Source organism: Apium graveolens, chromosome 10 (assembly GCF_009905375.1).
Source record: "Apium graveolens cultivar Ventura chromosome 10, ASM990537v1, whole genome shotgun sequence".
Lineage (NCBI taxonomy): Eukaryota > Viridiplantae > Streptophyta > Magnoliopsida > Apiales > Apiaceae > Apium > Apium graveolens.
Window position 1 is genome coordinate 231,306,954 of NC_133656.1, and position 14,050 is coordinate 231,321,003.

The 14,050-nt window shown below is 32.9% G+C and overlaps 2 protein-coding genes across 2 annotated transcripts; one reads left to right on the top strand and one right to left on the bottom strand.

Moving 5' to 3' along the window:
- The first annotated feature begins 330 nt into the window (after positions 1-330).
- On the top strand, positions 331-2,996 carry LOC141690232 (beta-carotene 3-hydroxylase, chloroplastic-like). The gene is made up of 7 exons (XM_074494925.1): positions 331-840; positions 1,002-1,061; positions 1,368-1,439; positions 1,634-1,768; positions 2,068-2,193; positions 2,449-2,505; positions 2,678-2,996. Exons 1-7 carry the CDS (start codon positions 448-450, stop codon positions 2,765-2,767), a joined length of 933 nt encoding a protein of 310 aa, XP_074351026.1. The 5' UTR covers positions 331-447; the 3' UTR covers positions 2,768-2,996.
- Positions 2,997-9,161: 6,165 nt separating this feature from the next.
- Positions 9,162-12,096, bottom strand: LOC141691979 (uncharacterized). Its single transcript, XM_074496727.1, has 5 exons — positions 10,596-12,096; positions 10,140-10,263; positions 9,964-10,066; positions 9,666-9,784; positions 9,162-9,576 (listed from the first exon to the last, which is right to left on the bottom strand). Exons 1-5 carry the CDS (start codon positions 12,094-12,096, stop codon positions 9,162-9,164), a joined length of 2,262 nt encoding a protein of 753 aa, XP_074352828.1.
- Positions 12,097-14,050: the final 1,954 nt, after the last annotated feature.

Below are 14,050 nucleotides of genomic sequence, written 5' to 3' on the forward strand. Positions count from 1 at the left end.
TCTTTAATCCACACTATTATACACACACATAGTCACATTACATTTTTACCTTCATCATTCAAAAGTGAATTTTTAATCTTAAATAAAAAATATTGCGTGATTTAAACCCCCTTCAATATTGTTTTACATATACTCAACCTTTACTAAATCGTAAGAAGGGTACATGCACGGAGCCCAAAGAACTAGAACGTGAATTGGAGTTATTATTTATCGATCCTAATTATTCCAATCCCATTTTTCAATTTAAGTTGTCGAAAGAAAATGACTATAAATTTAATTTTTAAAAAACGTTAATGTAGGTAGTGTTGGTAACATATGCATCGTCATTTATATCTACTCCACACACACTACGTGTGGTCTATATCTCCTCTCTCCACTCTTCATATTTACTCCCTTCAATAACTCTCCTCGTCATTCCCCCACTCTTCCACCACACCACCACCGTCCATGGCGGCCGGACTAGCGGTGGCCTCCAGCTCCACCTCATTCCCACTGGGCCGTAACCCTAATCCAAACCCAAACCCATTTCTCCGGCCCAACCCCATTTACCTCTTCTCTCGCAAACTAAACCCATCGATCCGGTTCACGAAAAAGAGTTTAACTACTGTCTGTTTTGTAGTGGACCCGCGGAATGTTAACTCGGAGAAACCCGAAGATAACTCGGAGAAAGATGAAGTTAATAAGATTGAGGTGGTGAGTTCGTCCGTACGAGTTGAGGAGAGAAGAGCGAGAAAAAAGTCAGAGAGGTTTACTTATCTTGTTGCGGCTGTTATGTCTAGTCTTGGCATTACTTCTATGGCTGTTCTTGCTGTTTACTATAGATTCTCTTGGCAAATGGAGGTATTGTAAATTCTCGATAAATGAATAATCTCGTTAAATGAATGAATTTTCCTGGTTTCGGAAATATCTAATTATCGAAGTTTAAGTGAATATAGAGAACTTAATGTATGGTATTGTTTTTATAAGCAAATTATTTTAATTTGAAATTTGTTTTTTGTTAGGGCGGAGAAATTCCGTATTCAGAGATGATTGGTACATTTGCTCTTTCTGTTGGCGCTGCTGTAAGTTTCCTCTGGTTGCAATGTGTTTGTTAGTTTGTCGTAGTTGTTACAATTTCGGGTTTTAGGTCGTGTCCGTAAACTTGTGCAGTGTTGATAAAATTTTAGTTGATGAAGTTTGAATTTAATGAAAAAGGTATTATACAAATTAAAAAGGAGAACAATTAAATGGATGATTTTTGGGTCAAGGTTATTGTAGTAGTGTTATGTCATCGAAAACGCTCTGTCTGAGATACCTTGATATTTTCTGACAGACTATTATGTTTGAAATTTTTGGGATGAATTTAACAGTATCATGATAACTTTCAGGTGGGAATGGAGTTTTGGGCGAGATGGGCACATGAAGCCTTGTGGCATGCTTCATTGTGGCATATGCACGAGGTAATTGAAATATCTGTACTGTGTGAAAATATGTTCGTGATTTATGATTTTGCCATTTGCTCAATGTTTAGACAAAGCAGACTTTGCAAGCTCAATATTTCTGATGGATATGAATCGGATGTTTTATAATTGTTATGTTTGAGATTTAGTATTATAGAGATTTAAGAAGTTTTATATGAATTTGACTTTTACAGTCACACCATAAACCAAGAGAAGGAGCGTTTGAGCTGAATGATGTATTTGCGATAATGAACGCAGTTCCAGCAATAGCTTTGCTGGCTTATGGTTTCTTCCACAAAGGCTATTTTCCTGGTCTCTGTTTTGGTGCGGTATGTCTCTTTCTTGTAACCTCATTACACTCCACTACTTTAATTGATATTTTTCCTATGTTAAAAATAAATTGACACTTCATTAACAAGCCTGTTACCTATCACTGTTTGACAACTATATGAAATGCCATACTAATGCCAAAATTTGCATTCAATTCACAATAATAAAACAAAACTTGAATTTTAATTTGTTACGGTTATAGGAAAAACACCTTATAATTATTGCATTAAACAATAACAATGACATGTTAAAGGTAGAATGTATTTGAGCGGTGGATTGATTTTGATTGTGATTATAGGGCCTGGGAATCACGGTATTTGGAATTGCTTACATGTTTGTCCACGATGGTCTTGTTCATAAACGATTTCCAGTAGGCCCCATCGCCGATGTCCCTTACTTCCGAAAAGTTGCTGCTGCTCACCAGGTGATTACTTAACAATTAACTCCTTCAGTTGTGTATCAAGTACTTGCAGTCTTTCAAGAATTAACAGTTGGCCAATTATGTAATCAGCAGTGATCCCAAAATTAACCAATTTTTATATAGTCGGTTAAGTAGTATCTAAAGACTAAACTACTAATGCTACAGTTTCTTATGATTAATCAAATGTTTTTTACGATTCTGATCTCGTATATTTTATGAACACCGTGATCTTAGCTGATACTGATGTTTTGTTTATAGCTGCACCACATGGAAAAGTTCAAGGGAGTCCCATATGGGCTGTTTTTGGGTCCTAAGGTATGTAGTTCATTTGCATGTGGTCCTTCATGTTGCTCTTCTAGCTTCTTTTATACTAACTTTCTCGTCAAGTGGTTATTCTTTCTATATTTCTGAAAATGAAAAAGTCATATAAATCCAAATAATTTGTATGCGTCTGTGAGCCTTATTTTTTAAAATATGTGGACTGTAGGAAGTTGAGGATGTGGGAGGACATGAAGCGTTAGAAATGGAGATCAATAGAAGAATCAAGTCATCTGCTTCTAGAGCTAGTGGATTGTAGGTTGTAAATAATTACACAGATTAATATTAAGCTATCGAAAGTTCCTCGATGTACTATTTTTTGTCTGCTAGAAAGGTTGTTAGGAATGAGAATGTAAAGGAAAAATGAGGATGAAAATTTCAGAACCCCTAGCTTGAGGAACTCAAGAGAATGTTAACTATGTAAAACCTAGTTGTGGATTCTGCCAAAATATCAAGTTGATTTATTGTATAACACATTCTTTGTAGTTCTTTGCGAGTCCACTACGTGTATTAATATGAATGATTTGAGTCTTGGTAGAGACATGTGTTGACATGATATCGTGTTTGGGTACCTATTTGATCAAATAACATGTTTGGGAGTTTAGATTTGGATTTTATTTTAAATCTAATACATTCAAATATTAGTATAAACATGAAAAATGACAAATCAAATATTATCATTTGAAATCTGCCTTTTAAAATGAAATGCAAGTTTAGAAATAGCTACATGAGTATTCAAATTTCGTAAAACAAGCATATGTCCCTTGTAAAGCTTGTTTGTGATAGCTACATGAGTATTCAGATTTCTTAAAACAAGCATATGTCCCTTGTAAAGCTTGTTTGTGATAAGCAGGGGATTATTCTCAAATTGTGAGTAACCAACAGGCAGCTGCCAAGTGTATGTAGATAGGATAATTGGCGGTAGATGGAAACAAGAGTCATTACATTACAGTTACATTATTTGTTAATGCATTATTATGAAAATTGAAAAAACAATTTCGTTACTGGTAAATGACCTCCACTTCCACTACTTACTTGATAATGCATTTGGCATTGCTATCAATCATGTAACTAATCCAAAATTAGGTTTAAGCTATACGTGTACGCTTCGTATCAAACCGAATAGGACCAAAACAAAAATATCTCCACTTTAGTTATCTAAAATTTCAGCTTTCGATGACTTCTAATTTCTAACTAACCAACGTGCTTTATTTGCTAAATATATAAAGCGTACACACTAAAACTATGCATCTACTTGACTACTTGAGTCAATCTTTTTTGCATTAAAATATTAGTAGTAACAGACTAACAGTTTATATTAATAATTCAGTGCGACTGCTGGGTCTGTTTCAAAGACTCGCATGTCACTGGTGTATAAAAATAAATAACAAAACAAAGCAAGAGTTTCTGTTGAACAAACTTCCAGTTAAATTTAAAGCTAGATATATAATATAATTCCTGAAATAACAATATTAGAATTAGTAGTTTGTTTTTTCTTTTATGAATTTAAATGAACGGTGAAAGCAAATAGCACCTAATGAGACTTCCATACATGAAAATGATAAATAGAAGAGAGAAATAGACTGAAACTTTTAGGAAGCCATACTTTTTTTGCAACGAATAAATAACTGTTCCGAAAAGAACAAGACTTATCATTTAAAGGGAATCAACCGAAAATAAACTGTATTTTTTTTAAAAGAAAAAGGATTAATTCTAAACCAAATTACCAAAGCATGGTGCGAAGCAGCCAAAATATATAAACCGATCATTGCAATTTTGTTGACTTTATATCAATTCTACCATCTTGTCATGTTCAGTGAACATTTTTTTTTTTGGAAAAAAATCAGAATTAATTTAATAATGAAAAATCATACTGCATCTAAAAAACAATCGAGTCCAAATATAAAACAGATCATATCGCTGATTAATCTAGTCTTTATGAAGATACAATCAAGCGATTTGTTGAAATTGATATATACACATGTATCGCCTTCACCAAAACCAGCTTGAGCTATTAATCGTAATTACAATCTCATATAAATCTTTAACCTCTGAAAATCCGGCAGATCTAACGTCCTGGATATCGAATCACACCAAAACACACCAAAAAACACACCAAACTCTCACAATGAGAGAATAAACAAAATCCAAATAAATTGGGAACAAATCTCACCCAACAAAGATTTTATCAAACAAAAATACAATCCTGAACGATAATAATCCTTACTCGGGGAGGAGTATTATTGAAAAACACGAACAAAGTAAGAAAAATAGATGATTTGAGGCTTTTCACCGGTAAAAATCGATGGAATTCCTGAACGGCGGCTAGAAAAAAAGAAAGGTTGAGAGAGTTTTTTTTAGGGTTCGAGGAAACTTTGGAATCCAAACATGTTCAGTGAACATTGTTCATGGTTCAACGAACATTGAATGGAAGTGTGTGTTACCTTCCTGAAATAAAAATAAGGTTAGGTCCAAACTAGGCCTGTCAATGAAGCGAAATTCGATCCGACCTGATATGATCCGAGGTTATTTTAGTGGATATGGATCGTCCTATTAAAAATCCGATCCGATAAAAAAAATCCAATTATAAATGGAGCGGATATGGATTTAGGTCGATCCGATCCGTTAATAATCCGATCCGGTTTATATATATATAATGTAATAAAATTTTTTTTTAATAATTCTAATTTTAAACGTATTATCCTCGAGTGAAGTCCCATTATCTATATTTCATTCGGTTCAGTCTATATAGTCTAGTCCATTTTTATAACTCTAGTTCTACCTTTTAAAGCCGCATAACCCGAATCTCAATTCATTTAACACTTTTATTTCTAAGTCAAGTCTCGTTATCTTCGAGTCAAGTCCCATTATCCTCGAACCAAGTCTCATTATCTATATTTCGTTCGATTCGATCTCCATAGTCTAGTCCATTTCTATAACCCTAGTTATTTTACCTTTTAGAGCCGCATATACCAACTCTCAATTCATATAACACTTTCATTTTGTAACATCAATTTTTTTCATTGTTAGAATTAAAATAATGTATAACACAATAGTATGTTTGTTTAGAAAAGCGAATTTTAGTTCGCAATTTATCTTTGGACTTCGTTATATTCTACTTGTATTTTAATAATTTTCAAAATTGTCAATTTTAAAAAGATTTTGTAATAATTGAAGTTAAAAAATAAATATACATAAATGGAGCGGATATCCGATCCGAAATCCGTGATCCGAACAGATCCAGATATGGATCGTACTATAAAAAATCCAGAGACGATCCGATCTGAATTCGAAAAAATAAATGAATATGAATATGGATTTAGGTCGTTCCAATCAAAACCCGATCCATTGAAAGACCTAGTCCAAACAGTAAAGTCAATCCCGCCCACCTGTACGAAAGGCCCATTATTTTGAAAGCCCAATAAAATTATATATTATACTTCCTCCGTACCTAAAAACGTTTCCTCTTTATGTTGGACACGTTTGTCAATGCACATTAATATCTTTAATTTCGTATTAGTATTAAATAATAAAAATTTCATTGTATTAAAGTACTCATAAATACAAATCCAATGAGATCACTCATAACTATATTTCATCTTATAAATTAGACGTAAATTAATAGTCAATCGCTTAACATGAATAGTGTCCAGAGTCAATATAGGAAATGTATTACGGGACGGAGGGAGTATATAATAGAGAATGATCAAATAGACCAAAATTAAAATAGAAACTAAAAATTAATTTAAGCAATTAAATCAATTTAATCTAATGGTCCCCCTAAAGTACAACACCCAACTAATCTACACCCTCTCACACCCAATCTCAGTTTTTACCCTCCGTTTTTTATTTTTTCTTGTCAAACGGTAAGTTTTTTTAAAATCCGACTTCACTGTATTTTTCTCCATCTCTCAACAATCAATTTGCACACTATATGTGTTATGTTTCGAAGTAATTTTTTTAAAAAAATTATTTGATTTTAGTTTTTATTCTAAAATAATTTCTATTAGAGTAGCCCTATATATATACACACACACATATATATATATAGGACTACTCCAATAGAAACCAATTTAGAATAGAAACTAGAAACCAAATATTTTTTTTTTTAAAAAATTAATTCGAAATATAACACACATGGTTTGCAAATCGATCGTTGAGAGATGTAAAAAAATACAGTGAAATCGGATTTTAAAAAAAAATTACGGTTTGACGGGAAATATAAAATTAAAAATGGAGGGGAAAACTGAAATTGGGTGTGGGAGGGTGCAGGGCAGTTGAGTGGTGTGAGTTTAGGGAGGACCAATAGATTAGCTAGATCTAATGGCTTAGATTAATTCTAAATTTATATTTTAATTTTAATTTGTATTTGATTATTTCCATATATATATAATTATAAACCATTTTTGTGTCTCAAGGCTCAAGTCAAGTGTGACTCTTCCAACTTGGGAAAGACAGAGGCTGTGTAATGTGGAGAATTGGGTTTCTTTGCACGCGAAGTCATCTACAGATCAGGCTACGACCATTCACGTGGTTACACCAAATATTTCATTTTATCGTTCACATTTTTTATATTATCTTTCAATATTGACTTTTTTTTTGAGACTTGATTACATATTAACAATCTCAACTATTATTATTTTGTACATAAAATATTCGTGTATAATTGTTGCTTCCGAACTATATTATTATTTTTTAATATATATTGTATTCCATCAAATATTTTTGCGGACGCTTGATAAAATCACTTTTTATGCAAAATATAAATATAAATTTTTAACGGGTTACAATCATTTGCTAAAAATATAATTTAATTACTTTATTGATAATAATTATAAATGAGTCATTTTTATGCAAAATAATAATAATTGAGTACATCAAACTGTAACTAAGTCTTCAAAATCTATTTTTTCTATATACTCTCTCCGTCTCGTTTGATTCTATACGTTTAATATTTGCACGTATTTCAAGACTTCTATAAAGTATAGTTTGATAATGTTTTTTTTAAAATTTTTTTTTGAATAAAACCGTAAACATGAAATTTTTATTCAGAAAAAAAAAATTTAAAAACAACTTGTAAAATTATGTTTTAAATGAGTATTGAAAACCGTGCCGAAAAATAACGTATAAAATTTAATGGGACACAGAGAATATCTATTTTCTTTTATGCTCATCTCAAAATATCGTTTTAAACATTTTTTCCCAGACTTAAAATGTCTTCAAAGTTCATATGATGATAGGAGCAATCCCCTAAAAAGGCAAAGGCTTGAGTTGAGCCTGAGAATATGTCAACCGAGGTTTTCAGTCTCAAAGACTCCCTTATTTAAGAATCAACCTTCCCCGGTATAAGGATGAAGTTCGTACCTCTTGTGGGATAAATTATTTTAGTCCCATCTCCCAGATGAGAAGAAGTAAGCCCAATAACCGCCATTAATATGAATGAGAATGAGCAAAACCCGAACCCAAGGACATTTAATTGCTCATGTTAAACCAAGTTTTCTTCTCTATTGAGTAATGTAAATCCAGCAATGAAGATGATGAATTGCAGATAAGAAATGTATGCTTTAGAGAGAGAAAGTAATATGGAATGTTTTGAGTTAAGTGTAAAAATGAATCATACATTCACGTTTGGGTATAAAATCTATTTATAGTAGAAATGACAAAGTCTAAGGGCCCGTTTGGCCACCACTGAATAAGTGGATTGTTGGCTTATAAACCCGTAAGTACTTATCGATAAGTGTTTGTCGACCCAACTTATAAGTTGAATTTACAACTTATAAGTTGATAAGTTGAATGTTGGTAACAATGTACTTTTTCTCAACTTATTTTGATTTTTAATTTTTTTTATTAATTTTAGTTTTTAATTTTATGTTTCTAAATGCTAAGTTAATTTAAAAGTCATGAATTAAGATAATAATATTTAAAAAATATTTATTTTAGTTCATTTAAGTTAAAAAAAAAATTCTGACTTATAAGTAAAATTAACCAAACACTTAACTAACTTATAAGTATTATATACTTATCACTTTTAAGCTACTTATTAATTTTAAGTCATAAGTTACTTATTTTAAGATTTCCCAAACGGACACTAACTAACTATATAGTTGTATCTTGCTGTCAATATCTATCAACCACAAGCTTTGCCAATTGTACAAAATGAAGTGGAGTCGGACTCAGCCTTCTTATGCTCAATACCCCACCCCCCGCAAGTCGGGAAGAGTAAGCATGCCCAACTTGGTAAGTAAATCATTGAACTGAAGAGAATGAGAGACCTTGGTAAGCACATCAGCCAGCTGAGATTTGGTAGGCAAATAACTAAGTTGCAGAAGCCCTTCCAAAACCTTGTCACGAGTGAAATGACAATCAAGCTCGATATGCTTGGTGCGTTCATGAAACACGGGGTTTTTAGCAATATGTAAAGCTGATTGGTTATAACAATGAAGCATCACAGGTTTAAGAGTAGACAGACGAAGCTCATCCAGTAATCGTACAAGCCATGTGACATCAGCAGCTGCAGAAGCCATATCACGGTATTCGGCTTCTACAGAAGATTTTGAAATCGTGTGTTGTTTATTGGATTTCCAAGAAACATGTGAATCACCCACCAACAAAATATAGCATGTGATAGAACGACGAGAATTAAGACAAGAACCTCAATCAACATCGAAAAAAGCCTGCAACTTAAGCTGATCTGAAGTTTTTAACAGAATTCCTTGATGAATAGTACCAGCTAGGTAGTGTAATGTATGATGTAGAACAGACAAATGAGTGTTACGAGGAGCATGCATATACTGACTCAGAGTCTGAAAAGTGTAGGAAAGATCTGGTCGAGTACTGGTAAGATAGTTGAGCTTACCAACAAGGGAACGATACACCTTAGGATTGGAAAGTAAGACCCCTTCAGTGTTGGATAACTCGAGATGGACTGGTAAAGGAGTACAAACAGGATGTGTAAGATCAATAGCAGCTTCAGACAACAATTCAGTAGCAAATTTTGTTTGACACAAAGCAATTCCATCGGGTGAATGAGACACTTCAATCCCAAAAAATAATGAAGACATCCAAGATCTTTAATTCCAAACAAGGTGTCTAAATGAGATTTAAGATGAGTAATGGACTGAACATCATCCTCAGTCAAGATCACATCATCAACATACACAACGACACAAATAAGACCAAGTTGTTTCTTGACAAACAAACAATAATCATTGCGAGATTGAGTAAAACCCTGACAAAGAAGTTCTTCCACCAATTTTTCATGCCACTCTCGAGAGGCCTGCTTTAAACCATACAGAGATTTACGAAGTAGAAAAACAAAATTATGAAGATTAGGAACGCCCTCTGGTACTTGCATATACACCTCCTACTTTAGATTGCCATGGAGAAATGCATTGTTCACATCTAATTGATGTAAATCCCATTGTTGGAAGCTATTAATGCCAAGAGAGTACGAACCATGCTCATTTTAATAACAGGTGAAAAAGTTTCAGCATAATCGATGCCAAATCGCTGATTATAACCTTTAGTGACCAGACGGGCTTTAGTGACTACAACTTGTCTGATGGAAAATACCCTTGCTCAAGAACAGTTTGTGCATTAAACCTTGACATAATTCTGCAACATTGTCAGACCTGACTTGCTGAACCCTTTTCTTATATTGAGTTTCAACATAATTGAAAAAATCAGCCATAATATTGGCGGAATCAGTTTTGAATTTAAGCATATGAATCCAAGTAAAGCGACTGAAGTCATCCACTATAGTAAAAAACTGATTATATCCATTATGAGATTTAACTCTGTAGGGACCCCATACATCAATATGTAGCAACTCAAATGGGGATTTAGTTGAATACTACTATGAGAAAAAACTAATATGGTTTGCTTAGCTAGAGGACACACTTGACAGATGAGTTCTGGACATGAAGTCTTGAGACTAGATAGAGCTGGTATAAATTTGAGTCTATAAAAAGGAACATGGCCCAATCTGAGATGCCAAATGCTAGCATCCTCCTTAACACTGAGAAAGCTTGACTTGATAACTGGAGCTTGGGTGAAAGAAGTTCTATAAAGTCCATTCTGATACTTACCAAGAAGAACGGGATTCATTTTTTGCAAAGGGTCTTGTAGTAAACAATCAGTACCAGTAAAAGTGACTGAATATTTCATATCAGCACATAATTTGTTGACTGAAATCAAATTATACTGAAATAAAGGTATGTGCAAAATATTGTGCAGAACCATATCCTGTATTTTGACAAATCCAATATGCATTATGGGGATTTTTCTTCCATTTGAAACTATGATGAATTCAAAAGGACCACTAACTGGTTTGTAAGTAAGAAACATACTCAAATTAGAGCATATGTGGTCAGTTGCACCACTATCAACCAGCCATTCGGTATTAAAGATATTGTCAGCTAAGAAGCAAACCTTACCAGCTAACATAGCTTGATGAGAATGATCTTGTGAATCTGTGGAATTATTCTGCTTATTAAGCAGTTCCATCAGCTGTTGATATTGAGCCACAGTGATAACAGGATTATCAGGAGAAGATAGAGATGCACTTGTTGTGTCAGCACTAAAAGAATTGTGAGAAACTGCATCAAATCTTTTATCCTTAGAATGCTTGAAGTTTGGAGAATATCCATGTAGCTTAAAACACCTTTCAACACTGTGTCCAGAGATATTGTAATGAGTGCAAAAATAGTTATTTCCTTTCTTAAAACCAGAAGCAGAACCATTGCTAGTTGAACCAGCAGAGTTAGCATATCCTTTTCCTGCACTAACTGTTCTTTGAGAATAAGGTACTCCTGGCCTATAACTCTTCCAATTGTCAGCAACAAAAGCTAGAGATTCAGTTTGTGCACTTAGAGTAGACAATTCATGATGTATTTCTTCTTGAGAAAACAACCTAAAAGCATTTGAAAGACTTGGCAATGGTTGCTGCATCAAAATATTGCCTCTTATAGTAGCAAATCTATCAGTAAGTTTCATCATAAATTGCAATAACCTCTGATCATGTTGCACTTGTAACATTCTTTGTGTCACATTACATGTGCATTTATTACAAGTACAACAAGGTATAAGAGAAATGTCATGCATAGCATCCCATAGAGCCTTAATTTCTGTGAAAAAGTCTGAGATACTTTTAGATCCTTGACTGAGATCGGCAAGTTGTTGCTCAATAGAGTAAATTTGTGTCATGGATGCATAACCAAATCTATCTTCCAAGTCAATCCAAATCACTCGAGCTATCTTAATAAACAGAACACTACGAGATATAGATTCATCTAAATTGTTTAATAACCATGAACAAACAAAATCATTGTAGCGTTCCCAGACTTTGAACTCAGTAGTTCCAACCTTAGGTTTTATGATTGTTCCATCAATGAAACCAAGCTTGTTTTTAGCAGATAAGCTTAGCATGATAGAATGTTTCCAGTTATAATAGCCTATTCCATTAAATTTGACAGATACGAGTTGTGTAGTGTTTGCATCAGAAGGATGAATATACAAAGCACTAGACGGATCAGGACGTGGAGATGACATAAGAGGTCTAGTCCACAGACTATCACTACTTGACGCCATTGAATCAATCGATTCAGAGTTAAGAAACGACTTGATTTACTCAACTTTAGATGAAATTAACAATCAACTAATATAGATCAAACTATATAACATCAACTAACAATTGAGAGATTGAGATTTGTTGAGGAAAGAGATTTAAAAACGAATCTCAAGAAGAAATTAATAACAAATCTCTATTGATGATGAATCAACACCGAGAAATCGAATATTCAGTAATTTCGACTTCAATGAGAACAATAGAACGACAATGAACAGGAATAACGAACATAAATTCATGATATAATCAATTAGAATACACCTGAATCTGTGAGGAATAGATGCGTTTGTAGATGCAAAATGATCGTCATTGAAACTCTAATACCATGTTAAACCAAGCTTTCTTCTCTATTAAGTAATGTAAATCCAGCAATGAAGAAGATGAATTGCAGATAAGAAATGTATGCTTTAGAGAGAGAAAGTAATATGGAATGTTTTGAGTAAGTGTAAAAATGAATCATACATTCAAGTTTGGGTACAAAATCTATTTATAGTAAAAATGACAAAGTCTAACTAACTAATTATACAGTTGTATCTTGCTGTCAATATCTATCAGCCACAAGCTTTGCCAACTGTACAAAATGAAGTGTAGTCGGACTCAACCTTCTTATGCTAAATAACTCATATTAGACTCTTCTTAATTATCACGTTTGGGAGGACTACATTAAAAGATCAATCACCTAGCATGTCACTGTTATAAGCTAATCCCGGTTGGATGCTTCTTCTAGACCTCTAACAGCTCAACCAAAACTTCCTTACCAAATGGCTCATTTTCTTGATTAAGAAATGATAGATCTAATTGTAGAAAAATATCTTTATTTGTTATTTTCTGCATTTCTGACTTTAATCACCAGAGTTTCAGATTTTTCCATCATGTAAGAACAAATGTATCAAAATATTAAGACAATGTTCGTCTGCATGTATGTGTTAATTTAGTAGTTCGTGTTATGTAACCAGGATATGATAATTAAGTTCTTGCATATATGCGAACTGACTCCCCAGGAACTTAAACTATAAAAGATATACTGATAAGTGATTTAAGATACGTTTCAGTTTTATCAATAACAGGAGTGCGTAAAACTAAAGTATGCTCTGTTGGGAAAGCCAAATAAGACTTTTGGAGTACAACTTATGTTCTCTCTCCCGTAGGATAACTAGATTAGCCCCTTGCAGATGCCCGATTAATATCTAGTTTATTTGAAATTAATGTATTATTTTAGTAAAAGAAAATTAAATAAATATTAAAGAAAATGTTATATATTAATATTTTAATAATATAGAAAAAATTATTTTTTGTATTTGCTGAATAAAGGTTATATAAAGATATTTTTACAAACTTTACTTAAAATTTTACAATATTGTGAATCAGTCAAAATAATAAAAAATGAGCGAGTGATTAGAATTAGAGAGGATGAAAAATGGGGAGGAGAGAGAATAAGTGGAGATTAATGAGTGAGAAATGGAGGATATGAATTAATGAAGAGAGAGAAGTAGATTATATAAAAGAGAAGATTTTAAAATAATATAAAGAATGAGATTAAATGAGAAATTGACATGTAAGTAAACATGACATCATCATAGAATAATAGCATGACACGTGTGCAAGGATGATATCGTATTGTGTTTAAGTATAGTGTAGATGGAAGGCATGTAAACAATTAGGCTTATTTGAATCTAGTTGAACCTTTCCTTGAGAACTCTGGACAAGTAAACCTTTCTCTCTGTCAGAAATTCATTTTATAAAGCAAATAGAAAAGATGTTAATTATTTTTTATCTATGGTGTTGGACGGTGATCCCATGTTGACTAATATGTGATTGGCAATTAGTGACTAGTAATTATGGGCTTGGTTGCAAGTAATTATCAATGTGTTGTTTCATTTTTAGTCAAGAGCTTTCCTGGAAGTGAGATAACAAGTT

Bases quoted from the DNA above. Each gene is read 5' to 3' on its own strand.
- LOC141690232 (XM_074494925.1), top strand. From the start codon at position 448: ATGGCGGCCGGACTAGCGGTGGCCTCCAGCTCCACCTCATTCCCACTG. The intron at 1,440-1,633 runs GTAATTGAAATA...TGACTTTTACAG, and splicing joins CATTGTGGCATATGCACGAG to TCACACCATAAACCAAGAGA. The intron at 1,769-2,067 runs GTATGTCTCTTT...TTGTGATTATAG, and splicing joins CTGGTCTCTGTTTTGGTGCG to GGCCTGGGAATCACGGTATT.
- LOC141691979 (XM_074496727.1), bottom strand. From the start codon at position 12,096: ATGGCGTCAAGTAGTGATAGTCTGTGGACTAGACCTCTTATGTCATCT. The intron at 10,264-10,595 runs GTAAGTATCAGA...TTTTTACTATAG, and splicing joins AATGAATCCCGTTCTTCTTG to TGGATGACTTCAGTCGCTTT. The intron at 9,785-9,963 runs GTTCGTACTCTC...GGTTTAAAGCAG, and splicing joins CTGTTATTAAAATGAGCATG to GCCTCTCGAGAGTGGCATGA.